This window comes from Prorops nasuta, unplaced genomic scaffold, assembly GCF_024137725.1.
Source record: "Prorops nasuta isolate Cenicafe-Biocafe unplaced genomic scaffold, Cenicafe_Pnas_1.2 PNAS00010, whole genome shotgun sequence".
NCBI classification, from domain to species: Eukaryota; Metazoa; Arthropoda; class Insecta; order Hymenoptera; family Bethylidae; genus Prorops; species Prorops nasuta.
In genome coordinates this window covers 3,658,248-3,682,396 of record NW_027116807.1, presented here as the reverse complement: position 1 = coordinate 3,682,396, position 24,149 = coordinate 3,658,248, and the positions used below count along the sequence as shown (strand labels likewise).

At 38.5% G+C, this 24,149-nt stretch overlaps 4 protein-coding genes and 7 non-coding genes across 13 annotated transcripts; 3 read left to right on the top strand and 8 right to left on the bottom strand.

The window, feature by feature from the left end:
• The first annotated feature begins 273 nt into the window (after window positions 1-273).
• On the top strand, window positions 274-6,946 carry serp (chitin deacetylase-like protein serp). The gene is made up of 5 exons (XM_066733061.1): window positions 274-1,621; window positions 4,466-4,870; window positions 4,944-5,265; window positions 5,344-5,643; window positions 5,753-6,946. The coding sequence occupies exons 1-5, from the start codon at window positions 1,573-1,575 to the stop codon at window positions 6,279-6,281; spliced, it is 1,605 nt and encodes a 534-aa protein (XP_066589158.1). The 5' UTR covers window positions 274-1,572; the 3' UTR covers window positions 6,282-6,946.
• Window positions 6,947-8,196: 1,250 nt separating this feature from the next.
• Window positions 8,197-8,293, bottom strand: TRNAY-GUA (transfer RNA tyrosine (anticodon GUA)). Its single transcript has 2 exons — window positions 8,257-8,293; window positions 8,197-8,232 (listed from the first exon to the last, which is right to left on the bottom strand). It is a non-coding gene; the product is annotated as a tRNA-Tyr (tRNA).
• A 67-nt stretch (window positions 8,294-8,360) lies between these two features.
• On the bottom strand, window positions 8,361-8,455 carry TRNAY-GUA (transfer RNA tyrosine (anticodon GUA)). The gene is made up of 2 exons: window positions 8,419-8,455; window positions 8,361-8,396 (listed from the first exon to the last, which is right to left on the bottom strand). It is a non-coding gene; the product is annotated as a tRNA-Tyr (tRNA).
• A 67-nt stretch (window positions 8,456-8,522) lies between these two features.
• Window positions 8,523-8,619, bottom strand: TRNAY-GUA (transfer RNA tyrosine (anticodon GUA)). Its single transcript has 2 exons — window positions 8,583-8,619; window positions 8,523-8,558 (listed from the first exon to the last, which is right to left on the bottom strand). It is a non-coding gene; the product is annotated as a tRNA-Tyr (tRNA).
• Window positions 8,620-8,686: 67 nt separating this feature from the next.
• On the bottom strand, window positions 8,687-8,783 carry TRNAY-GUA (transfer RNA tyrosine (anticodon GUA)). Its single transcript has 2 exons — window positions 8,747-8,783; window positions 8,687-8,722 (listed from the first exon to the last, which is right to left on the bottom strand). It is a non-coding gene; the product is annotated as a tRNA-Tyr (tRNA).
• Window positions 8,784-8,850: 67 nt separating this feature from the next.
• TRNAY-GUA (transfer RNA tyrosine (anticodon GUA)) lies at window positions 8,851-8,947 on the bottom strand. Its single transcript has 2 exons — window positions 8,911-8,947; window positions 8,851-8,886 (listed from the first exon to the last, which is right to left on the bottom strand). It is a non-coding gene; the product is annotated as a tRNA-Tyr (tRNA).
• A 67-nt stretch (window positions 8,948-9,014) lies between these two features.
• TRNAY-GUA (transfer RNA tyrosine (anticodon GUA)) lies at window positions 9,015-9,109 on the bottom strand. The gene is made up of 2 exons: window positions 9,073-9,109; window positions 9,015-9,050 (listed from the first exon to the last, which is right to left on the bottom strand). It is a non-coding gene; the product is annotated as a tRNA-Tyr (tRNA).
• A 67-nt stretch (window positions 9,110-9,176) lies between these two features.
• Window positions 9,177-9,271, bottom strand: TRNAY-GUA (transfer RNA tyrosine (anticodon GUA)). Its single transcript has 2 exons — window positions 9,235-9,271; window positions 9,177-9,212 (listed from the first exon to the last, which is right to left on the bottom strand). It is a non-coding gene; the product is annotated as a tRNA-Tyr (tRNA).
• Window positions 9,272-13,693: 4,422 nt separating this feature from the next.
• verm (LDLa and CE4_CDA_like_1 domain-containing protein vermiform) lies at window positions 13,694-20,494 on the top strand. 3 transcript variants are annotated; one of them, XM_066733058.1, is made up of 6 exons: window positions 13,694-13,934; window positions 14,342-14,474; window positions 15,935-16,065; window positions 17,707-17,856; window positions 18,542-19,464; window positions 19,720-20,493. In XM_066733058.1, the coding sequence occupies exons 1-6, from the start codon at window positions 13,886-13,888 to the stop codon at window positions 19,951-19,953; spliced, it is 1,620 nt and encodes a 539-aa protein (XP_066589155.1). In that variant the 5' UTR covers window positions 13,694-13,885; the 3' UTR covers window positions 19,954-20,493. The 3 variants fall into 3 exon arrangements, with proteins under 3 accessions (XP_066589155.1, XP_066589156.1, XP_066589157.1); XM_066733059.1 differs by lacking the exons at window positions 13,694-13,934; window positions 14,342-14,474; window positions 15,935-16,065 and adding an exon at window positions 16,112-16,244 and having other exon boundaries at window positions 19,720-20,494; XM_066733060.1 differs by lacking the exons at window positions 13,694-13,934; window positions 14,342-14,474; window positions 15,935-16,065 and adding an exon at window positions 17,459-17,587.
• Window positions 20,495-20,633: 139 nt separating this feature from the next.
• LOC136777038 (guanine nucleotide-exchange factor SEC12) lies at window positions 20,634-22,911 on the bottom strand. Its single transcript, XM_066733062.1, has 4 exons — window positions 22,387-22,911; window positions 21,865-22,247; window positions 21,101-21,795; window positions 20,634-21,021 (listed from the first exon to the last, which is right to left on the bottom strand). Exons 1-4 carry the CDS (start codon window positions 22,522-22,524, stop codon window positions 20,936-20,938), a joined length of 1,302 nt encoding a protein of 433 aa, XP_066589159.1. The 5' UTR covers window positions 22,525-22,911; the 3' UTR covers window positions 20,634-20,935.
• A 157-nt stretch (window positions 22,912-23,068) lies between these two features.
• On the top strand, window positions 23,069-23,955 carry LOC136777047 (cytochrome c oxidase subunit 6A2, mitochondrial-like). The gene is made up of 3 exons (XM_066733080.1): window positions 23,069-23,272; window positions 23,513-23,670; window positions 23,747-23,955. The coding sequence occupies exons 1-3, from the start codon at window positions 23,203-23,205 to the stop codon at window positions 23,828-23,830; spliced, it is 312 nt and encodes a 103-aa protein (XP_066589177.1). The 5' UTR covers window positions 23,069-23,202; the 3' UTR covers window positions 23,831-23,955.
• The last annotated feature ends 194 nt before the right edge of the window (window positions 23,956-24,149 follow it).

Here is a 24,149-nt window from a genome sequence, read left to right as displayed (position 1 = left end):
TCTAGGGTTGAATTTCCAAACCGAACCAAGCTCGAACTTAACAATTATTAATAACTGAGATCGAGCTAAGTACGTTATATATCGAAGGATAATGTGAAACAAATTGACCTTAACTAAAATAACGCTAACCTTAATCAGTTCGGTTTATAAATACAGCGTCTAGAATAATTTTACTTTTCCAGCAAGAGAGATTTTCAAATATCGCATCTGAGAATCGACATTACCAACTGATAGTTATCGAGATTTTGTGTAGTTGCTCGGAAAGAAGATGACGCCACTGGTAAGATTGGCCGTAAACAGTGAAGCCTACGTGATCAACGGTAGATCAAGCATATGGAATCTTAAAGAGGGGGAAGGAGGAGGGGGAGTAAAGAGTATATCCAATTAATAAATAAGTATCAGGTTGTTAAGGTAGGGCGAGATAAGATGGATTACGAGAGGTAAGAAGGTAAGAGTGTTGGTAGGAAAACTATTATAGGAGTGTGCTTATTCCAGCCGCTGGCTTCCTGGCGCCACCGGTACCCGTGGCCGCGGGCAGGGAAAGCAGCCAGCCACACATCAGCTGCAGAAGTTGTCGTAGCAAAGAATAGAGGAAGAGAAGTAAAAAATAACGTAAATATACGAAGAATGACGAGAAAAAAGCAAAGGAGAGAAGATAATACTCTACGCAGAATGTATCGCCTTTCACTGTCACGTCATACTACGTCACACGAGGACCCAACGCTCCACTGTCCACTCTACCTGAAACATTTCCCTACCGCACTAACATCCTTTCTGTTAATCTTTCTCTTCCAATCTCCGTTCGATCACGCAAACAATTCTTTGCATTGCTAACGTTAAATGGTAACAGCTCGACAGAGAATAGCCACGGAACAAACTATACTTTTGGCATTTAATTGCAATCATGGAGGCAAGGAGGTTAAGAGACAGGCAAATTCCACTTCGCTATGATGCAATGCCATATCTGTTCGTCAGTCGGTCGTCACTTGGACCAAAATGCCACGTGACCCTCCTGTGCTGTGTGTTTTATCTGTTTTTTTCGACACATATGACATTTAAGACAAAAAAAACAGTTCGAAGGATTTGTATTGACTTTCTTATAACAGAGAACGACGTTGGACTAGAGTGTAAGTCAATTTTTTGATTGCAGGAGGAAGAGGCTATGCTCGATGCATCGATATTTTTCTGGAATATGAGAGGGAAAAAGAAATGTAGAATAAGATGTGTAAAATAAGAAGCAAAAGTGCTTGGAGAAGCACAGCACGAGTGCCGTTGTAAGGAGCCGATGATATAGGTGGGGGATGCAGCCATGGTGGTGGCAATATAAGAGCCGGCGGGTGGCCGGCCATAGCCAGTTTGTGAGCGGTACCTACACCTTCACGGGGTCCGCGTCCTTCAAGAATTGCAGTTGCGCGTGCAAAATCCCTCCCCTTTCCCCCTGACCAGCGTGACCAAGAGTGTTTACCACAACCCTGTAGCCCCTTAGCCAAGACAAACGATAGTGAAACACCAGCAGGAAACCACTTTCTACTTGGCTATTCGTATAAATTGGATCACTAACGAACGGAGAGGATGAAGACATCCCTGGTACTGCTCTTAGGAGCGGTGTTTGTATTTGCTGGTGAGTGTTACGAATAAAGCTGAATTTATACTATAAAGTACCAGACCGGCACAATACAGACCAATAAGTTGATTGAAGGTGTGTGCTGGTTCTGCAATGCATAGTATTAATCCAGCTTAAGAAGAGACACACAGACGCGTGGGTTACCACAGAAATACATAAATCTAAGAGAGATTAGAACGTGAAACCCTGCTGTAACATATATGTGCTTGTGCTATCTACTTGTAATCATGTATACTAGTGACGTCACTGGCGAGCCTAGGATGTTGAGTTAGACCATGTCCCGAGTCTAGTGATGGCGATATTGTATCGATATTTGTCGGTATCGATACAAATGCTCCAATATCAAACCAATCGGTACATATGTACATCAGAGCGTTTTTGAAATAATCGGATTTTGGATTCGAATTGTTGTAGCTGCAGTGATGCAACTGACATGAAACGTCTAACAAAAAATCCCTATATTCTTATCCTAAACTTTTCTCGTTAACTACAATTCGATTTCGAATGGAGATTGAGAAGTTGATGGAAGGTTTAGGCTTGCTCGTAGCTAAAGACTAACTAGATTGGTTTATCATGCTTTTAAATTAATTTAATGGATGATGAAAAATAATGGAAATTCATTCAAGATAATATGATTATATATTTTTAATAGAAATATGCGCTGCAATATAATTAAATAAGTATAATAAAATTAATAATCATAAAAATGAGAAGATTTAAACAAGGGAAGTAAAATATAAGTTCAAATTAGTTGATAAATTAAAATGTTATTGCTATAATATTTAACCATGAGAAATAAATTATATTTTTATTAATTTCATTTAGTTATAATTATACTTAGTTAATTATATTATTTTACATATTTCTTACTTTTTTAAAAATTGTTTATCATTTTACTTTCAGGAAATTTCTACTATTTCTCTCTTTGGTTCGAATTTAAAAACACAATAAACCATTTTAGCTATTTTATAGAGCCACGTATAAGCCTAAGCCTCCATCAACTTTTCAATCTCAATCCAAGATCCTTATGTGATAATCGCGGCATGTTTATGATGAGAATCTAGTGATTTTTTCGCTAGGCCTTCGGTTTTGGTTGCATCACTGCGGCTAGATTAATCCGAATATTCCAATTACAAATCGGAAACTCTCAGAATTATGTTATTTGACATACAGACACTTACTATACATTATCCGTCTGAAAAAGTCATAGACATTAATTTTCTTCCATGGCTCCTTACAAATATTATTTTGTTTCATCTGATCTTCTTTAGTTATATTTAATTTTTAACTTAAATGTAATATGATAAATTTGCGGCAGTTAAAACTTAAAATTGTCATAGTCCAATAACATGAAAATTTTTATATTGCGCCGTTAGAGAAAATCCTGTATGCGTAGTTCGTCTAGAAATATGGGAATACGGACTTTAGTTGCTAGTAGAAATATATATATTGAATATAATATAATTCAATATTCTACTTAATCGATACGCATCGATATATCGGATATCGATACATTGATTTCGATATTTCACACGTATCGATACTTCTGTTTTTGATATGTATCGGCCCGACCAACCGGAAATTCACGATGCGATCCAGACAGGGTACACTGGGAAAACGTTGTTGTATAATTACCGAATTAAACGTATATATAGGGGTTTTCAGGTAAAACGAATCATACCATGGACATGAATGCTGTTTAACTTCGTAACTAGAAGAGATAGCAATTTATGTCCATGGTCTGATTCGTTTTATCTAAACAACCCTATAGACTAAATTCTACGAAATAAATGTGTGGTTTAGTTCATCAGCAAATCAACTACGCGAATAAATTAACCAATAGTATTAGGAGTTTTAAAATATTTCGTATTACATTATAAACGGTTAATTTAAATACTAAAATTATCAATTTAAAAATACACGAGATGTTTATGATATTCTAATAGGAATAATATTGTTTTTAGTGTACAAATTATTGTAAAGACTTCCTTTGTGTATTTTCTATCTTCCTGCAAGATTAATTGCATTGTACACTGAATTTTCATCAGATATGTTTGTATTTGATACCCAATATATTTTCTCTCACGCTATTAAATATTTACTTCATACAACTATATCACGTGTTTAGCTAAAAAAATATGCTAGTTGAGAAAACTTTATATTATTATTGTAATTGTAATTAGTTTGGTGCACCCATAAAAATAACCAGAGCCTACAGTTTTTCTTTAACAAAATTAATTCTTTCCCTCAGTGTACATAGCTTTCCCTGTGCGATAAATACTTGGAATGGGAATAAACGCGACATTAGCGATTCGATGAGAAGAAAATTTGTGGTATTTAAGGCTTCGCACCAGCTTTTTCCATTGCTTCCTTAATCGAACATTCGAGCAGTTACAAATAACGATCAACTCCCCTTCGATCCTAGTATCTACCTTCTTCTCTATTACTACTTTTCGAGCAAAGCTACCCTAGAGATGCCAATAACTGCTATTTTACAGCCAATTTCAACGAAAACACAATCACGTATCACACGTACATTATAGAAAATTGATTCGTGGACCTTTCAGCTAACTTCACTCCGTACTTTCTCTGCTAAATTCTTATACAACGCTATATAACTGAAAGGTCGGTGATTCAACTTCCTACAGTGTTCGTGTATATATATATGCATGGGGTACGTTATTTTCGCTACAAAATATCAATTTCTACAGCAACTTTATCGCCTCGTCCTCGATGAACCCTCCAAGGGTATCAAAGTTTCTAATAATTTGTGTCTGGTACCAATATCTACACTATACCATAAAGAATCGAGAATTAATATGAAAATTCGATTCATTGTAGAGGGCTCTGTCCGCTCGAAGAGGCAAAGCGAGGAAACGAAAAAAGAGGAGAGTTTCGAGAATGAGATTTGTAAGGACAAGGATGCTGGTGAATGGTTCAGATTAGTAGCCGGTGAGGGGGACAATTGCCGAGACGTGATCCAATGCACGAGTTCGGGATTGCAAGCTATCAGGTGTCCAGCTGGTCTCTACTTCGACATAGACAAGCAAACCTGCGACTGGAAGGATTCCGTGAACAATTGCAAGCTAAAGAACAAGGAGAGGAAAGCCAAACCACTGCTTTACACCGAGGAACCACTCTGTCAGGACAGTTTCCTTGCCTGTGGTGATGGCTCCTGTATCGAGAGAGGACTCTTCTGTAACGGCGAGAAGGATTGTCCAGATGGCTCTGATGAGAACATTTGCGGTATTTGAGCAAACAAAACAGTCTTTTTATATCCTTACTTCGTTATCCATTATTAATCAAACTCTCCAAATAGATATGGACAATGACCCGAACCGAGCACCACCCTGCGACCCCGTAGTCTGTGTTCTTCCGGATTGCTTCTGCTCGGAGGACGGTACCCTGATCCCTGGTGACCTCCCACCCAAGGACGTCCCTCAAATGATCACGATAACCTTCGACGATGCTATCAACAACAATAACATTGGACTGTACAAAGAGATCTTCAATGGAAATCGTAAAAATCCTAATGGTTGCGACATGAAGGCCACTTTCTTCGTCTCCCACAAGTACACCAATTATTCGGCCGTCCAAGAGATGCACAGGAAAGGTCACGAGATTGCTGTTCACTCCATTTCGTAAGTACATACATATATATTATTCTTGAAACAGTTGGTTCGATCGATTATCCTATTTCTCTCTCGTACCTTCTACAGACACAACGACGATGAGAGATTCTGGTCGGATGCCACAGTGGACGATTGGGCGAAGGAGATGGCTGGCATGAGGATCATCGCTGAGAAATACGCCAATCTCACTGATAACAGCGTAGTAGGAGTCAGAGCACCGTACCTTCGCGTCGGTGGAAACAACCAGTTCACCATGATGGAGGAACAGGCCTTCCTCTACGACTCGACCATCACTGCGGCCTTGAACAATCCACCACTCTGGCCATACACGATGTACTTCAGGATGCCACACCGTTGTCACGGCAATCTTCAGCATTGTCCAACGAGGTAATCGCTGGATTCTTTTTTGCTTTTCATAAATAAATTAAATCTTCCCGATGATCGTTATACTGTTAAGAACTGGAGAACTGTATTTCTATCCAAATCTTCGTTAAAGGTCCCACGCTGTATGGGAAATGGTCATGAACGAGCTGGACCGTCGCGAGGATCCTCAGAACGACGAGTATCTACCAGGATGCGCCATGGTGGACTCCTGCAGCAACATACTGAGCGGAGACCAATTCTACAACTTCCTGAACCACAATTTCGAGAGACACTACGAGCAAAATCGTGCTCCCCTCGGTCTCTACTTCCACGCTGCCTGGCTCAAGAATAATCCCGAATTCCTGGACGCCTTCCTCTACTGGATCGACGAGGTCCTCAAGGAGCACAATGACGTTTATTTCGTCACGATGACCCAGGTCATACAGTGGATCCAGAATCCTCGCACTGTTACGGAATCGAAGAACTTTGAGCCATGGAGGGAGAAGTGCGTCGTCGACGGACCACCAGCCTGCTGGGTACCCCACACTTGCAAGTTGACGTCCAAAGAGGTTCCAGGGGAGACCATAAATCTGCAGACTTGCGTACGCTGTCCCAACAATTATCCTTGGGTGAACGATCCTACCGGCGATGGTTTCTTCTAGGAAGCTCCATGACTTTTGCCCTCGTATCATTCTCTCTTTCGAACACGTACACTCGCACACACAAGCACATTCTTCTTTCCTATCAATATTGGACTTAGGTTGACGCAAAGAAAAGAATAAAGAAGGAGAGAAGGCATGGAGGCATTGAAAAAGACATCATTTTTCCCCTTTCCACGGAGAGAAACTACGAATCTTTGGACGGACGAGTAAGTTCGCGAGTGAGACTCGATTTGTAATATATAAGCTCGTTTGTCCTTTCCTTCTATCCCCCCCCTCTACTCTCTCTCTCTCTCTCTCTCTCTCTCTCTCTCTCTCTCTCTCTCTCTCTCTCTCTTTCTCTCTCCGTGGAACAGCACGACTCACGATTTGGCGTAAAGAGCAAGAAAAAATACCGTCCAATCCTTCGCCAATGTGTGTCAAAGCTGCGTTTGTATGTAAAATTACTTTTGCATTTTCTCCTACCCCCCTTCCCCATTTTTATCAACGATCGCCAAAAACCTTCTCGGCGACACCCTTACTTTTCTAAGGGTAGACGACCAAACTAAATATATAAATATATATGTTAAATATAATTATTATGTATGTATATTTTTTATAATAAGTGATACTACTATAATGTTCGTCGATGAACCCTTAATAAAAGACTTGAAAAATTTTTAAACCTTACCAAAGCCTTTTCTCTTTTATTTCCACTTTCATCGTATCTTTTATCACCTGGATGGCACTTCTTCTTGCAGTTTAATAAAAAAGGAAAAAAAACTGAATTAGTAAAGAAATGTCGGGTGCCCAAAGTTTTACGAAAGGTAAATGATTATAATAATAAGGATATTATTGAAATCGTTGGAGACTTTCTTTTATGAAAATAAAGTGAAACATAAATCTTGGATAGGTGAGAGGGAGGGAGGAGCTGCGTAGGAAGGGGTGCTGCGTAGGAAGGGGTACTGGGTAGGATGGTATGTGAAAGAATTAGAATCACTAATTATGCTATCCATGAGCGTTAGAAAGTGACGATGGAGAATTATTTTGAGATTTTCATTAAAATCTCGCGTTGCGGTGGGTTGCGAATGGTACACCCACGATTGAAAACCGCCCATCTGTCGGAACAATGAGAGGATTTCGTAACGGCAAGCTGGTATCTCGGTCGAGTACGATTGGTATTCCTCCTCATTGTCCTCTTTCTTCTCCTGCAAAGTATTAATTTCTCTTTCCCCACCTTGCAACCGATAATCACCGAAGCCTCTATACTTGTAAAAACAAGAGGAGGGTAAATATTATCGCATGTAACAATAAGGAATAAGAAGACATAGTGCTGACAGTGCAATAACAACAGAAGAATAACACATTCGATGTTTAACCATGCTAACCTGATAATCTCGTATAAGCGAAAGTAGAGAAAGCTGCGTATCTCGGCAAGCCGGCCTTTGCTAAATCTACGATACATTTATCCCCTTCGTAACACCCGTGCAAGCCTGCATCATCATCATCGTCGTCGTCATCCTTCGAGGCTTTACACACTCACACTTTTCTAACATTGATAACATGTTAAATTATATATATTTATATATGTATGTGCTGATTGGTTCGTGAGATATTCAATTTAATTTATATGTTTACAGGAAGAAATGTAGTAGTGAAAGAGGCGAGAATAAAACTCGAAGAAACTGGAACAGCGTCATTTTCAGGGAGTAAGGAAAAATTAGTTTTCGTTCGTCGAGAGCTAATAGATGTGTTATATATATATATAAATAGATATTTACTAGTAGGAGTAAGTGAAATTAAGTCCTAGTAGGTCAGTAGGTGTCGGAACACGGCCGGTTCGCGTTATGGCAGTCATATTTATATTCCTCTCGAGTCATTTGTTTATTACAGAAAGGAAAATGAGAAAAGTCAGTGTATTAAGGATTGCAAAAATAATTCCTTCGAGCCGGATTTGAACCAGCGACCTATGGATTTCTTTTCAACTCGTCTTCAGCAACTACAGTCCACCGCTCTACCAACTGAGCTATCGAAGGTCTTGAAGAATCGTTAAATAATTGACAAATTTATTAAATAATATAAAGAATAAAGGCATAAAATAATTCCTTTGAGCCGGATTTGAACCAGCGACCTATGGATGTCTCTAACTCGTCTTCAACAACTACAGTCCACCGCTCTACCAACTGACCTATCGAAGGTCTTGAAGAATGGCTAAATATTTTGTGTATTTATTAAATAATATAATATGAAAAATCATAAAATAATTCCTTCGAGCCGGATTTGAACCAGCGACCTATGGATTTCTTTTTAACTCGTCTTCAGCAACTACAGTCCACCGCTCTACCAACTGAGCTATCGAAGGTCTTGAAGAATGGCTAAATATTTTGTGTATTTATTAAATAATATAATATGAAAAATCATAAAATAATTCCTTCGAGCCGGATTTGAACCAGCGACCTATGGATTTCTTTTCAACTCGTCTTCAGCAACTACAGTCCACCGCTCTACCAACTGAGCTATCGAAGGTCTTGAAGAATGGCTAAATATTTTGTGTATTTATTAAATAATATAATATGAAAAATCATAAAATAATTCCTTCGAGCCGGATTTGAACCAGCGACCTATGGATTTCTTTTCAACTCGTCTTCAGCAACTACAGTCCACCGCTCTACCAACTGAGCTATCGAAGGACTTGAAGAACGACTATAAAGTTGGAGCATTTATTAAACAATATAAAGAATAAAATCATAAAATAATTCCTTCGAGCCGGATTTGAACCAGCGACCTATGGATGTCTTTAACTCGTCTTCAACAACTACAGTCCACCGCTCTACCAACTGAGCTATCGAAGGTCTTGAAGAATGGCTAAATATTTGGTGTATTTATTAAATAATATAATATGAAAAATCATAAAATAATTCCTTCGAGCCGGATTTGAACCAGCGACCTATGGATGTCTTTAACCCGTCTTCAACAACTACAGTCCACCGCTCTACCAACTGAGCTATCGAAGGTCTTGCAGATACACGGTTGTATCATTAAATTCATGAAACGATGCACCAACGAGAGAAAGAGAGAGGAGGGCGAAAGAGTAAGAGATAAAACCTTGCTTTTTAGCAGTTTTTGAACCATCGACCTATGGATTGCTTTATTCATTGATAATGATATTCGGCTATATCGTTGAGCCACGTATCAGCCGAAGCTATCGAAAGTCGATGCAGTAATCTTTTCCGTTCTCTCTCTCGCACAGATACCGTAACATATAGTATTATAATATAACAAATAATCACTGTAATAAAGAAACTACATAATATCGATTTTTTACCTAACCGATATACCACCGAATGAATGAAATTTTAATAAAAGAGTGCAGGAGAGAACGGACAGAACTGCAGCAATAGCAGTCGAGAGTCAAGCAAGTCAGTTGGTCAGTTTGCAAGTGAGACGCGGGGCACAGCGATAATTGTTAGTCCACTACCGGTATTACACGATCGTTTCACTCGACTGAGTTACATTTTCTTTTCTCCGCAACTTGAGCTAATGATTGTCCACGCTAATATATTTCGCAAAACATTATCGCTTGCTACGTGACCAGGCTACATCCTGATAATAGTCAACAATAAAGAAATTCTATGAAAAAATGAAGAGAGAAAAAATCGTAATCGTAGCATAAAATTATAATAAATAATTATAAAACATATTTCTCTCTCACGTTGATTTTTTTTTCGAAATAAACCTATATTATTTATTTTCGTTTAACTAAATATCAACAGCTCCTTTCAAAACGTGACAGGCTCAACTAAACTCGCGCACCGTACCGCGCGAAGGCCTTTCTCTTCACTAGAGCGAGAGAGAGAGAGAAAGAGAGAGAGAGAGAGAGGTAGAAAGAAGAAAGAATCCTTAGGTTCGTGTGCAAGTGATCGAAAATTCATTGATAATCGTATTCAGTTTTAAAGGCTAGCATCTTTTAGCTTCCTTGTGTTAATCCTGCTAGCGGATATTATCGTCCTTCGAGAGAATACAAGGATGAAATAAAGCTATTTTTATAATTTGGATAAAATTGAAAGATTCTCTCTCGCTCCGAAGGAATGAATCGTAATTCGCCTTATCGAGAGGTGATACGTGTAAATGGGGTTTTCTTCTATTCGACCTCTGATTTATTCCATACTTAAAAAAATCTTTTTAGTCAGTAAACATTTTTATTACAATAATGAAGAAATTTATTGATGTACGAAGTAATGAATTATAATAATGAAATTATTCATGATTCGATATATCAATAATTTTGTTCATTATTGCAATGAAAATGTTTACTGGTTGAATAAAATTTTTTCTAAGTGTATTAGTAGGATATATAGCTTCGAGCCACCTTCTCGATTGGATATTCAACTATATAACTACAACCGGACAAACTTCTCTCTTCTTTTTCCACTTTCGATATATATATATATATATATATATATATATATACACACACAAAGAGACTTTCAACCTTTTGGACGATGCGCTGGCTGGCTGGCTGCTGCTTCCTTTCTTGCTCGACCCTGCGGACCAGTCGGTGAAAGTGACAAGACGCAAGGTCGTCGCGGTGCGATTCGACTCGTTACAAAATCAGGAATTCCTCGAAAGCCCCTTCATTTCAGATGATATTTCAATCGTGAAAACGTATTTGCGCAATTCAAACGATTACATCTCCGAAATTTCTATATTCTTCTGGGGAAAATGGCAAATTAATCCAAGTGTTGCAGGAAAATTACGCGTGACAAAAATTCACTTCTACAGAGAAACGTATATTTCAGCCATTTGGACTTTCAAACGATGGCAAATTGGCTCGGCGACACGTAAGAAAGGCGAGAAGGTCGATTTAGAAAGGTAGCTGTTAATATATTCGGCTCGTCGAAAAGACTTTCTTCGAGTCTCCGTTCAATGGCGTCTTCTTTTTTTCCTCCTCAAAAGCATCGATAAAAAACCTTTGTCCTTTCCACCATCGATCATCGATCGATACACGCGAGTATTATAACCCGGGACTATAACGCGTGGATCGATAGAACAGTAGCTGGCTCACCTTGCGGGCGCAACCTTCCGTTACCCTGAAAAAATAATTTTTGTGAACACCTGCAATGAGATATTTAATTAATATTTTAATATATATACTTCCTTAACCCTGATAGTCTTCTATTCGATATTGCTGAATTTAATTTAATGTTTTAGATTTTATTTTTCTTAAAAAATTGTCCATTTGACACAGTTAGGTTACTTATTAAAAAAAACCATATCCCGATACACGTATTCGCACCTATATTTATTTAAATCGGATAATTCTTGTCTCGTTGCAAAATATCATCCAAACGCTCGAATAAGCTTACTGTATACGTAACTATTTGCAATGGCCTTTTTCCCTTCTAAGTCACGTGGCTAAAAATCCTTTGTCTTTTCCACTATCGATCCATGGATCATCGATCGATACACGCAAGTATTGTAAGCCGGGACTAACGCGTGGATCGATGGAACAGCAGCTGGCTCACCTTGCGAGCGCAACCTTCCGTTATACTCTCATCCGCACGCTCAAATATGCCTGTGCACGCGCCAATAATACCGCTGCTCGATCATCAGTTTAGAAAAAAAAATGAGCGATTTCGCCGAATCTCTAATAATTTCACTGCTGCAGCTTAGAATCGGAAAGTGCAATCCAGGAGGAAAGTCAGGTCGGAATAAATCAGCTCGATTTGCTTGGAGGCACACTAAAGGAGAGAAGAAGCATTTCGAAATATAGAATACGAGATGCGCATAATTATGCGTGCGCTAATGCTCGCCTACTCGACTCTCTTTGTGCATATTATGTCTGCATCCGCCCTCTTTCTTCGCGAGAAAATTTCAGAATAGCTTCTGAAGATGGACTGGAAAGGATGGACACGGTCGTGTTTCAAGTATAAATCTTGGTACTCCTTATTAGATACACTGAGGAACAAATTATTTGATTTAAATAGTTATGAACTCGAATAAATAAAATTCTATTTGATATTAATAAAATATAATTGGATATTTTAAAATTTATTTAATCTCTATAATTAATATTAAACATAATCAGTCATTCGTCAAACTTATAATTCAATATTTATTATAATCGAAGGCTTTTTTCTCACTATATATATATATATATATCGGTTTTGGTACTTTCCCGTATATTGAGAATAGAGTATATATATAACCTAGGCATATAACCGGGTTAAATTTGCAAACGTTCGCGGAACGTGGCTGGTACGTTCGCATTGTACTGCAGGACGTTGGTTCCACAGTTGCACGCAGAGGTCCGTGCCACGTATAACTGTCACGCGTTCGTCAATTCCGATCACGCAGGACGAGCCAAGAGTCTTCTTTCTGTACACGATCGGGCGACAAAGACCTACAAGAACGCCGCGTGATTTTCACCTTGACCAAGCCCAGGTCATTGGCCACTGTTCCAACAAGGGCTGACAACACGTTGAATTTTCTACTCTCGAAGGAGAAGAAAAAAATCCATCTAGCACACTGACCCACACAGCAGAAATTCTTTGATTTTCCTCCTTCCGTCAGCTGACTCCGTGTAGAGGCGTTTCGATAATAATTGCAGCGAATTGCTGTCAATGAATTTTCAACGTGAGATGCTGCCGGTGAAAGAGGAGAGGAACCAGCAGTAAGGGGGGAGGGGGGATGGAGTAGAAGAGAGAGAGAGAGAGAGAAATTCAGTGGACCAAGGTTGCTCGATACTTTCCCGAGGAGCAATGTGGTTTTCGAGGGGCCAGTCTTCGCTGTCTGGCATCTTGCAGCATAGGTCAGCTTGGACAAGAAGCCTGCAAACGCACGCACTCACGACTTCCAAACCACGGAAACCAGTTTTACTACGATATATATATATATATATATAATATATGCCATTGATATGGTAGGACGCACAATAGAATTTGCGGTGAACGTCGTCCACCTCTACTGCCATTCCCAAGGACTTCTCCAAAACGAGTATGGTATTATTATAGTCGCATGTATATAGAGAGAACAATGTTTCCAGTGGGAATGCAGCCAAGCTATTTACGTTCTTCAACATAGCTTTTCACACTGCGTTATTGCAACAGGTAACCCGACATTGTTCCACCTTTGCCTCTCGTAAAGAAACCACCTTTCAATACCGACTCGCTTCTCTTTATCACAGTCATCGATCAAACTCCAATTTTTCGCGTTAGTATAATGTACCAATGGTGGGAGGTATATAAATAACACCCCCCCCCCCTCTCTTTTTTATTTTAACATCTTGGAAAATCCTTTCTAGAGGACTAACAAGAAAAATGATAAGAACGCTTTCTCCAAAATTCGATTCGAAGATGAAAGTGACGATTATGTATAGAGTGTTGAAAATTTGTATCGTCCTGCAAGAAGATGGTTATGATGACGGTGAAGAAACGAGAGATTTTGCGAAAAGGGAGTACCAATAACACAAGTAATTGGCTTTCTTTTGCGGAAGGATAAGCATAGAGGTGGCAGCACCATACGGAAGGTGAAAGTCTTCCTGTAGAAGAGGAAAGGAGTGGTGGTGCACATATAGAGGGGCGAGAGGGCGCGGCTTGTCCAGACCAACGACGACAACGACGACGACCATGTCGCCGAAGTTGATTTTCCTATTAGGAGCTATCTATCTGCTAGCCGGTGAGTGTCAACGATTTGCTAAATTTATCCTCATCCTTCCCTCGGTTTTTTCATCAATAATTAATCCCCCCCCCCCTTTGTATAATTTTATTTAGATTTTCCCCTGTATACGAGGGGTTCTAATAAATTTTTAAACAATCGTCGTAATCGAATATTATTCAGTTCGAAAAATGGCAGAGAGTTCAGTAGGCAGCTGGAGGACCTACTTTGGAGAACCACTGTCGCTTTCCCCCCTGTGTGTATCGCCCTGACATTTTCAAGACTTTCTACTTCTACGGGAGTTCGCTGACCCTTCGCGTCTCCCCCCCCCCCCCTCTCCCCCCTTCATCGCGTGCCTGTAGCTTTGCATTATATAGATTTTAATGAAATTTGTGATTTTACTATTTTTCATCATTTTTTGCTTCCAGTGACGCGGGTCGGGGCGCAGGATGATGAAAACCCCGACGGTGGCGATGCAAACGCCGAGGAGCTTTGCCAGGATAGGCCAGGGGACGAGTACTTTCGCTTGAGCGTCGAAGGGGACTGTCGTGATGTTGTCAGGTAAACGCGATAGCAAACTTAATATTACTCTATATACTAGATATATATATATATATGTAGGGAGTACCAGATAAAATGATCCAGACTATAAACAGATAAATCTCTGTAACTTCGTAACTATAACGGATATCAATTTTTTCTATACCTTTTCTAAGCATATTTTAATTTGTTGTTGAAAAGATTCTATAGCAAAAATTGTTATCTTTAAGAGTTACAAAGTTGAAGACAATTTTATGTCCATGGTCTTGGTCGTTTTATCTGCTGCACCCTGTATATATAAAGAGAAAAAAAGAGAGAGAGAGAGAGAGAGAGAGAGAAATATATGGAAAGCAGAGAATCGAACTCGATTGGGAAAAATCACGATGAAAGACGTTCGTCTATGGAATATCCAGAGCAGAAGGAATGCAGAAGAAAGGGAAGCTGGAGAAAGTGGACGAGGAAACTTCATTTTCATGGGAGATTAAATCTGATCCAGGTCACTGGGCAATGGCAATGCGGAATTATTCGTTCATTTGTTAACGTCTTCTTTACCGAAAAACTCATTATTATTGTTGTTAAAACTTGTTATAACATCTTATATATATACAGGGTGTCCCACGAAAGATGGCCATGCCAATACCATCGGATAGAGGACAAAAATCTAAGTAAAAAAGATGGAAAAACTTTTTTGCTAGCACTTTTGGTTAAAAAGTTATTTGCAATTAAAGATTATCGATTGTAGTAGTTCCTTCCTTAAAGAGAAAGATTGTTTTGGTCGCATTATATAAGGCTGAAAATGCTAAGATTCTATGAATTAAAATACTAAGAAAAATACAAAGCCAAACATCCACTTGAGTCTATTGACGTGGTGTGTTTATGTTTCGATTGTTTTTATATCGCTCATACTCGAGACTCGGCCGCTCGTTTTTCAATAGGCTCAAGTGGATGTTTGGGTTTTGTATTTTTCTTAGTATTTTAGTTCACAGAATCTTAGCATTGATTGTTGTCCTCATAATGCGACCAAAACAATCTTCCTCTTTAAGAAAGGAGCTACTGTAATCGATAATCTTTAATTGCAAATAACTTTTGAACCAAAAGTGCTAGCAAAAAAGTTTTTCCATCTTTTTTACTTAGATTTTTGTCCTCTATCCGATAGTATTGGCATGGCCATCTTTCGTGGGACACCCTGTATATATAGAGTATAGATTGGAAAAAGGTATGAAAGCGGAAGGTAGCCGATCTTTCTCGTTGTAACGGCAGCGACCACTTGTTTTTTTTTCGCTCCTCCAAATATGGCTTCAAGGAAAACGAGAAACGCGTGAATCATTTGCCGAGCATTCGATAGATCGAATGCGCGCACGCGCGCGCGCGCGTTGTTGTACCAAGAAAATGCTCTTTCGTCCCTTTCTCCGTTTATCTCTCCACTTGTACCGTTTGTATATGTATATGTATACAGATGATATTTGCTAATGTAAACTTAGGTGCGACAAAGCGAGCGAGATTGGCGTGACCAGATTGGCCACTGTGAGATGTCCAACGGGTCTGGCGTTCGACATCGAGCGACAAACTTGCGATTGGAAAACAAACGTGAAGAACTGCGATCAGCTCGAGAGTAAGAGAAACACTCACCTTTTCACCTATTTAGACTCAAAGTTTTCCCTTTTATGATTCCACGCAGGTGTACAAGGTCCGGCTTGAAACAGATTACGTGCCCCAGTGGATTGGCATTTGACTTGGATAAACAAACCTGCGACTGGAAGGGCAAAGTCAGCAACTGTAATAAGCTCGAGAGTAAGTCGACACTCGGAATGACTACCGAATCGGAGAATCTCGTCTTCTGGTTCTTCCTCCTACCCACGATCATCCTTCCAATGTTTTGTTATCACTCCTATTCTGGTCCTTCAAGATCAGCCCTCTTCTTGTACTATATCGAATCGAAGAATCTCGTTATTCGGTTCTTCCTCCCATTTATGATACTCCCGTCTTAATGTTTTAATTTTACTTTTCCTCCTCCTCTCAAAAGAAGAACTATATAGGTAGGATGCGATCATCTCCGATTCCTTCGTAGACTCGCGACGCATTGCACGCATTTTTGCAATTTTCACGCAATCATTTGTACATTTTCTGTCTTGGATCATCGAGCAATGGTGCTCGTCGCGCGCACCGCACCAGTCTCACAACGTGAATTTTCTCTCGAATCTGTTAAATCGCACCGCTACACCGTCACGCTACTAATTTCTTCAAAGCTGCACTCTGCTTTCTTCGCTTATCTCAAAAGCATCTCTTGTGTAATAGTAGCACACAGCTTTGGCTCGCCTGAAAGAAAGAGAAGACCATGATTATTCATTATAACACTTAAATTGAAAAACCAGATAATTTTATTCCAACGCATATAATTTCTATCTCAATTTCTCTTTCTTCCTCTCCCTCTCACTCTTTCTCAATCTATCTATCTCTATCTCTCTTTTCATCCGAGCTCCAACAGATTTCGTTTCAATGACCTCCTTATATATAGTATACATATAAATAACGCACACAGCTTCTTTATCACACTCGCTTTTACCCAATCAGCTTTTCTATATCTCATTTTCTCAGACATAAATCACTCTTCTTCTTACTTTTTGACATTTTCGTTCTCTCGTTAATTCAACACTGATTCAAACGTCGCTCGTTCTCTGTATCGTTTCATTTAATTAACATTTCATACAATTTTTTTCATCGTGTCTCTTATTCTTGCGGATATTTTATTCTCTCTGTCAATAATATACATTGCATGCATCTATGTCGTATCGATGCTTCCATCGTTTTACTCTCAGTCTAATATTAACACGAATATAGATAAAAAATCCATTAACATAATTTTCGTAGGCCTTTATTTATCATTTAATATATCATCAATAATCAGATTATATTTCAAGCGTTCGCGCATTTCGTCGAATCGTCGCTTAAATCGCGAGTTTACGAAGAAAGTCTACCGATTCTAGGCTCGACTCTCACAGATGCTCAGCCGTGAATTATACGTTCGAGCAAAATGAAAAGGAGTGATTTAGAACGATCATTGATTTGCTTTCTCAATTTACACAAACAAGATATGCCTGTGCCGATGAGAAGAAAAATCTTTTTCGAGCCTACGAGTAGAATTGGGCCTTGTTACACTATTTTTTGTTCATTTATTTATTTCCCTTGTTTTTTTATCTCTATCGATTCTTCTATAATTGTAGAATCACTGTGTTTAACGTGCGATTCATTTCAGAACCGCGTAAAGTATTGCCAATCTTGAAAACGGACGAGCCAGTCTGTCCGGATGGCAAATTGTCTTGTGGTAATGGCGAATGCGTTGACAAGGAGCTTTTTTGCAATGGCAAACCAGACTGCAAGGACGAATCCGATGAGAACGCCTGCAGTAAGTTCTTTTTGTCTTAGCAAAGAGCACGTTGTACCGTTTTATATACACGGTACAAGACGGGTCATAGAAAATATTTAAACTGTAATGCCGAGTTAAGAATAAAAGTTGTAAGTGACATTTATGATATTTCGAAATAATTGAACGTTTACAAATTAAAATACATATCCACCAATGGTTAAAAAAAGTTTAAGGTCATATAAATTACTGTGAAAAATCCAGACGCAATATTGGTATTTCATGAGTACACGTAATTGGAATAAAATAAAGATGTAGGTGTAAAAAAATGAAAATAAAAAAAATTCAGATACAACTTCTATTATTAACACGGTAGCGTAGGTTCTTTAGATCACTCTGAGTAAAAAAAGTCAAATATATTTTTTTCTATTTTATACGGTTTTAGAGTTAATTTACTTTTTTTTTATAACCGGTAACACTGTTTCAACTGTAGGAATGAGAAAGGCTAACACTTTCTCTCTTTCTCGCTCTTATTACTGACATATTTATGTAGGCTAAACTATACAAAATCAAATAATTAAAAATACTACAAAATAGAAGAGGATTTACTCAACTTTTTTATTGAAAATGTTCTAAAGATTCTACAATCAAAATAATTTTTATGACCTGCCTCACTATCGCATAGGTTAGTTTCTTGAGGAGACAAAAATCTTTGCTTTCACTACAGCCGTGGAGACTGATCCCAATCGAGCACCGGATTGCGACCCCACGCAATGCGTATTACCAGATTGTTACTGTTCGGCGGATGGCACGAGAATCCCCGGTAACATCGAGCCTCAACAGGTACCACAGATGATAACGATAACGTTCAACGGTGCAGTGAACGTAGACAACATCGATTTGTACGAGGAGATTTTTAACGGACAACGTCAAAATCCAAACGGATGCCAGATCCGTGGTACATTCTTCGTATCCCACAAATACACAAATTATTCAGCGGTTCAAGATCTTCATAGACGAGGTCATGAGATCTCTGTCTTCTCCCTGACCCACAAGGACGATCCACAATACTGGACCCTGGGAACTTACGACGATTGGTTGGCCGAGATGGCGGGCGCCAGATTGATCATCGAGAGATTCGCGAATATCACAGATGGCTCTATCATCGGAATGAGAGCCCCCTATCTTCGCGTCGGTGGAAATAAGCAATTCGAAATGATGGCGGATCAGTATTTCGTCTACGATGCCTCTATCACGGCTTCCCTGGGTCGCGTGCCCATCTGGCCTTACACCCTCTACTTCCGTATGCCTCACAAGTGTAACGGAAATGCCGGTAATTGCCCTTCAAGGTCACATCCGGTCTGGGAGATGGTCATGAACGAGCTCGACAGACGTGATGACCCAACCTTTGACGAATCCCTCCCAGGTTGTCATATGGTCGATTCCTGTTCCAACATCCAGACGGGCGAACAGTTCGGTCGACTCCTTAGACACAACTTCAATAGGCATTTCAACAGCAACCGTGCACCACTTGGTCTTCACTTCCACGCTTCTTGGCTCAAGAGCAAAAAAGAATACAAGGAGGAGCTTATCAAATTCATCGAAGAAATGCTCGCTAGGAGCGATGTTTACTTTGTCACTATGGTTCAGGTAGGGTTTGGTCGACGTTAATTGGTGAATGCTACAATCTACAATAGCTAAGAGTTGCCAGAAATTGTTCTTTTATAATCAAACAATCTTCTGTCCCGCCATACATATACATGTGATGTGTAACTGTGTTTTGATTCGAAATAGCGGCAAAAGAGCAATTACTTTGGCAGCTCTACTCTATGTGTAACTATAGAATAATTTAAATTTCTTTCTCCACCCAATGTTTTCATGCTTTACTGTACTTCTGTGAAACAGGTGATCAAGTGGATGCAGACTCCCACCGAACTCTCCGCTCTTCGAGATTTTCAAGAATGGAAGGAGACCTGTGATGAAAAAGGTCAACCCTATTGCTCGTTGCCAAACGCTTGCCCACTGACAACCAGAGAACTTCCAGGCGAGACCCTCCGTCTCTTCACTTGTATGGAGTGCCCCAACAATTATCCCTGGCTACTCGATCCAACAGGTGACGGCTTCTCCGTCAAAAAATAATTCTTTCCTTTCCCTCCTTTCCTGCATATATGTGTTGCTCTTCTCAAGTTAAAATTATGCTATCCAAAACTTCTATATTAGAAATGAAAATCTCAGTCGAACTGATGAAACGAGACGTTCCTTAAATATTTCATCCACTTTGTACATAATGACCGTATGCCCGTTCCCCTCATCTTCAATCCTCGTTCTCGTTTTACAGTCTGCGACCGAGAGTACTGTATCCGAGTAGCACAACAACAGAAAGGACTTACTTAATAAGAGAACAAAACCCCAACTTGCCCTATTTATCTTTCGACCAAGCAGTAGAAAATGCATGAAGAAATCATGCGAACCGTTTTAAAAGCTTCTTTAGAAATATATTTTTACAATTACGTAAAGTTAGGTAAAATCATACGTATTTTTCTACGACAACAAGTGAAACATGATGAAACTATCAAGATGCATCTAACCTCAAAGAGTATTTGAATAATTCACGAATGACCATAACGCGGACATTGTATTATGATGTTGACTTTATAAATTATTTAATAAATCAATAACTATATTTGTGAACATTACTTTATTTCGCTTGCACTTTTTTACACCCACTGATCGCTTGAGCGAAGGTTTTACTGGTGATTATATATCTATATATATATATATATATATATATATATTAAAACTCTTTAAAAACTGTACAATTGCTTAACCAACAGAAACATTTATTCATACGAGAGATCTCAACATCCAAATGCATTGGTGCTGTCAATAATTTATTATTCTTAATTTGTATTGAATCTTCTCCATAATTTGAAACATAGTAACAGTTTATTGATATCCTAGCACACTTCTTTTTGACAATTAATTATATATTTCATTATGGCGGTCCTCTTCATATCGTTGACGCTGCACAGTGATTTTTCATAAATGCATTGTTAGTTGGCTTACTGCCCATCATACCATTCAAGCATTTGTCAAATAAAATGTTATAGTTTGTAATAGATCATATACCCAAATAGCTACATAAGATAAATGCACCACATATACTTAAAATAATAAGTACAATAACCAACCAGAACGGTAGCGTATCTGAAAATATCATGATAAATGCATTCAATCAAATGAAAAGAAATTAATTAATGGAAAATCCACATTTCATGTTACGTACGTCTGAAGTTTATACTATGAATACAGATTCGGTTATCCACCGAGATGCTAACAACCGCAGCTTCTGTGTTACTAGTAATCGCTGGTCCGTCTAACTTGGAAGGCAGAAACTCCAGACCCGTTATGAACATGCTGTGAGCACTGGGTACATGTAGAGCTTTACTCAAACTAAAAGCGACGTAAATATCTACACTACCCGAGAACATTGTTCCAACCGCTACAAATTTGCCATCATCGGAAACTGCAAGGGCTGACAGTGTTTCTTTGTAAGGTACAGATTTAACAATGCTGTTGCTTTCAACATCCCATAATTGTAAAAAACTGGAAAGCTTGCCAAGTGTGGAATTTGACAAAACAAAAAGTTCCTCCTTTGCTTTTCTCTCCTCTGATCGCTTAAATCTACACCTTTTATACATAGATTTTGCTCCATTAGGAGGAGTCCATGTAAGTTCATTAACCTTACTTCCATCTCTAACATTCCAAATGTACAATTTGCCATCTTTGGCTATACTTGCAAGTAAACTGTAGCCAGGACTAAAATCAATATCATCTATTTCTTTTTCATGCAATGCCAAATCATGTTCCTTGAGCATTTGAGGAAACTTCCATAATCGAACATGACCATCTGTGCCACCAGTAGCCATTAGCTTCCCATCCTGGCTTACTCTAACAACTCGTTGTAATGGTTCCACATCCCTATAACATATTATTTTATGTTTAAATATTATCATTAAATGTGTGCAAAACAATTATTTAAATTCCTACCAAAAATCAGTCTGTAAACTATCAGCTGGCTTTATAATTAACTGTAATTTTTTTCCTTTAGCTGATGAATTATTATTTTCCATCTCTTGTATTTTTTTGTCTTTAGTTTTCCTTACATCTTCCTCTCTCTCGCTCTTCTTCCTGTGCCTAAGAGAGCCTTTGTTATTATTTGTTTGACATTTGTTAATTTCACCATTCTCTATAAGTGTTACTTTCGTTGTTACATTATATAATTGACAATGACTTTCTTGACCGGCCACTATCCAAGCTCTTTGGCCATCATTATAGGTAGCACAGTTCATAACTACACTTGGTCCTGTTTCATGTCTAGTCATTTCTTCAGCAATGAACTGAGTACCATCGTGGGATAACTCAAAAATTTCCTGTAACAAATGTTTCTTATGTATATACTACAAACAACATTCAACATAAACAGAAATAAGTATATAAATGGATGCACTATTCAGCTTGTACATAGGAAGCGGTTAAATATATGCAATTGATTTGTTAACCATTACTTACAAAGCCATTGGCCACTCCAGTTTTTGATGACCCACCACCACCACCTACTAAAATGTGTCTGCTAGTTAACATTTGTAATGTATATAAGGGAAAATTAACTCTGGCCAAAAGGCCTCCTTTATTCCATCTTGTAGGCATATTGTAAGTTCGTAACGTGACAACCAGCGACTCATCCAAAACATTCCCTTTCCACCCATGCGCTGATCTGTCGAGTGTCGAGTCGAGTCAGTTGAGTATCGACTTGTTCCTGTACTTCCTGTTAGTCCCAACAATTACCGCTAGCAGCACCCGCTAGGTGACCACTGAGTGCCACTGACTGACCACTCCACTGATGATTGACCAGTGATCACTCTCGACAATGCATGCGTGTTGTCTGTAAAGCAAAGGGTAGAGGTGATTTTAGTCCAGAAATTCTGACCAACATCCAATAAACGTTTGAACATAGGTTTATTAAAATAGAAAATATATAGCAATCACAATTAACAAAGTCTACAAAGTAAGAGAAGGAACCCTCGAAAGATTCTGAGCGAGGTATTTCCTGACAGCAGTATGAACAAAAGAGAAGTTTTATTTTATCAGTTTAGCGTTATCATTTTTCACCTTTTTTTACAGCGCCATCTATCGGTAAGGATTATACTGACGGAACACGGGAGCAATTGAGTTGAAACTCGACTCGATCGAAGCATCGAGAATCGAAATCGAACATCTAATTCTCCCTTCCCCTCTCCTATTCTAATATCGCTTCATTATAGTTCAAAATCGCCTTAAAATTTAAAGGGACGGTGCACACAAGTTGGGGGCGATTATCGAAATAAAATGGCATCAAAATTAGGGCATCGTCTCTTTCTGAGGAATTTCAGCAGTAAGGCAGCTGAACCAGGCAAAGGTACTTAATTTTTTCTAATAAATATTTAATTTTGCATTGTCTATGAATGGCATTTTAAATTACTAATTGTTCAGCTATTATTGCTTTTTTTATTAATATTCATAATAAAAAATTTAATAATTAAATATTATATTTAACTAAAATTCCAGCACATACATGGTGTTGCTTTTCTTGAAGGAAGTTCAATATTATATTGTGAGGTTATGGCTTCAAGAATTATATAATAAAAATTCATTTTAGATAAAGGCCCAAATACAGTCGTTCTTTGGAGGAGTATATTTTTGTTTGTTGGATGTCCTTCGATTCTACTTGGTATGTACAACGCCTATCAGATAGAAAAAGTTCACAAAGAAAGGCCTCCATTTATACCATACGAATATCTTCGTATTAGAAACAAGGTATAGTGTCACCTTTTTAGCACACATAATTTATTACATAAACTCTATAATTTTAATCTTGACAAATGATATGCAGCCTTATCCATGGGGTGATGGACAGCACACGTTTTTCCATAACCCTCATGTTAATCCTTTGCCAGATGGATACGAAGAACATTAGTATTCAAAGGTAAATGTCCTCTAGAATAAAAACTTGCAGTCTGCAAACAAGCAGTATCAATTATTTGCATTACAATTAACTATTGTAGAATGTATATTTAATAAAAGAATATATAATGTATAAAATCTATTAAATTTTATCAAAACCAAGTTACACTTAATAATTCCCCTTAGTAAATAAATATCATTAAAGCCTAGAGGTCAGCTGCTTACAAAAGAAAGGTGTGAAAGTGAGAGTTTTGGCTGTATATATGTACATTATCAATATTATTGGTAAATTTTGTCATTTTTGGGATGAGTTGTATGCAAATATAGTTACA

What these genes read in the sequence shown, in the direction of transcription:
- LOC136777038 (XM_066733062.1), bottom strand. Translation starts at nt 22,524, where the DNA reads ATGCCTACAAGATGGAATAAAGGAGGCCTTTTGGCCAGAGTTAATTTT. An exon ending in CTGGAGTGGCCAATGGCTTT is followed by an intron (nt 22,248 to 22,386) that starts GTAAGTAATGGT and finishes CATTTGTTACAG; the next exon opens with GAAATTTTTGAGTTATCCCA. An exon ending in AGTTTACAGACTGATTTTTG is followed by an intron (nt 21,796 to 21,864) that starts GTAGGAATTTAA and finishes AATATGTTATAG; the next exon opens with GGATGTGGAACCATTACAAC.
- verm (XM_066733058.1), top strand. Translation starts at nt 13,886, where the DNA reads ATGTCGCCGAAGTTGATTTTCCTATTAGGAGCTATCTATCTGCTAGCC. An exon ending in GACTGTCGTGATGTTGTCAG is followed by an intron (nt 14,475 to 15,934) that starts GTAAACGCGATA and finishes ATGTAAACTTAG; the next exon opens with GTGCGACAAAGCGAGCGAGA. An exon ending in GAACTGCGATCAGCTCGAGA is followed by an intron (nt 16,066 to 17,706) that starts GTAAGAGAAACA and finishes GATTCATTTCAG; the next exon opens with AACCGCGTAAAGTATTGCCA.
- serp (XM_066733061.1), top strand. Translation starts at nt 1,573, where the DNA reads ATGAAGACATCCCTGGTACTGCTCTTAGGAGCGGTGTTTGTATTTGCT. An exon ending in AGCGGTGTTTGTATTTGCTG is followed by an intron (nt 1,622 to 4,465) that starts GTGAGTGTTACG and finishes GATTCATTGTAG; the next exon opens with AGGGCTCTGTCCGCTCGAAG. An exon ending in CTCTGATGAGAACATTTGCG is followed by an intron (nt 4,871 to 4,943) that starts GTATTTGAGCAA and finishes CTCTCCAAATAG; the next exon opens with ATATGGACAATGACCCGAAC.
- LOC136777047 (XM_066733080.1), top strand. Translation starts at nt 23,203, where the DNA reads ATGGCATCAAAATTAGGGCATCGTCTCTTTCTGAGGAATTTCAGCAGT. An exon ending in GGCAGCTGAACCAGGCAAAG is followed by an intron (nt 23,273 to 23,512) that starts GTACTTAATTTT and finishes AATTCATTTTAG; the next exon opens with ATAAAGGCCCAAATACAGTC. An exon ending in ATCTTCGTATTAGAAACAAG is followed by an intron (nt 23,671 to 23,746) that starts GTATAGTGTCAC and finishes AATGATATGCAG; the next exon opens with CCTTATCCATGGGGTGATGG.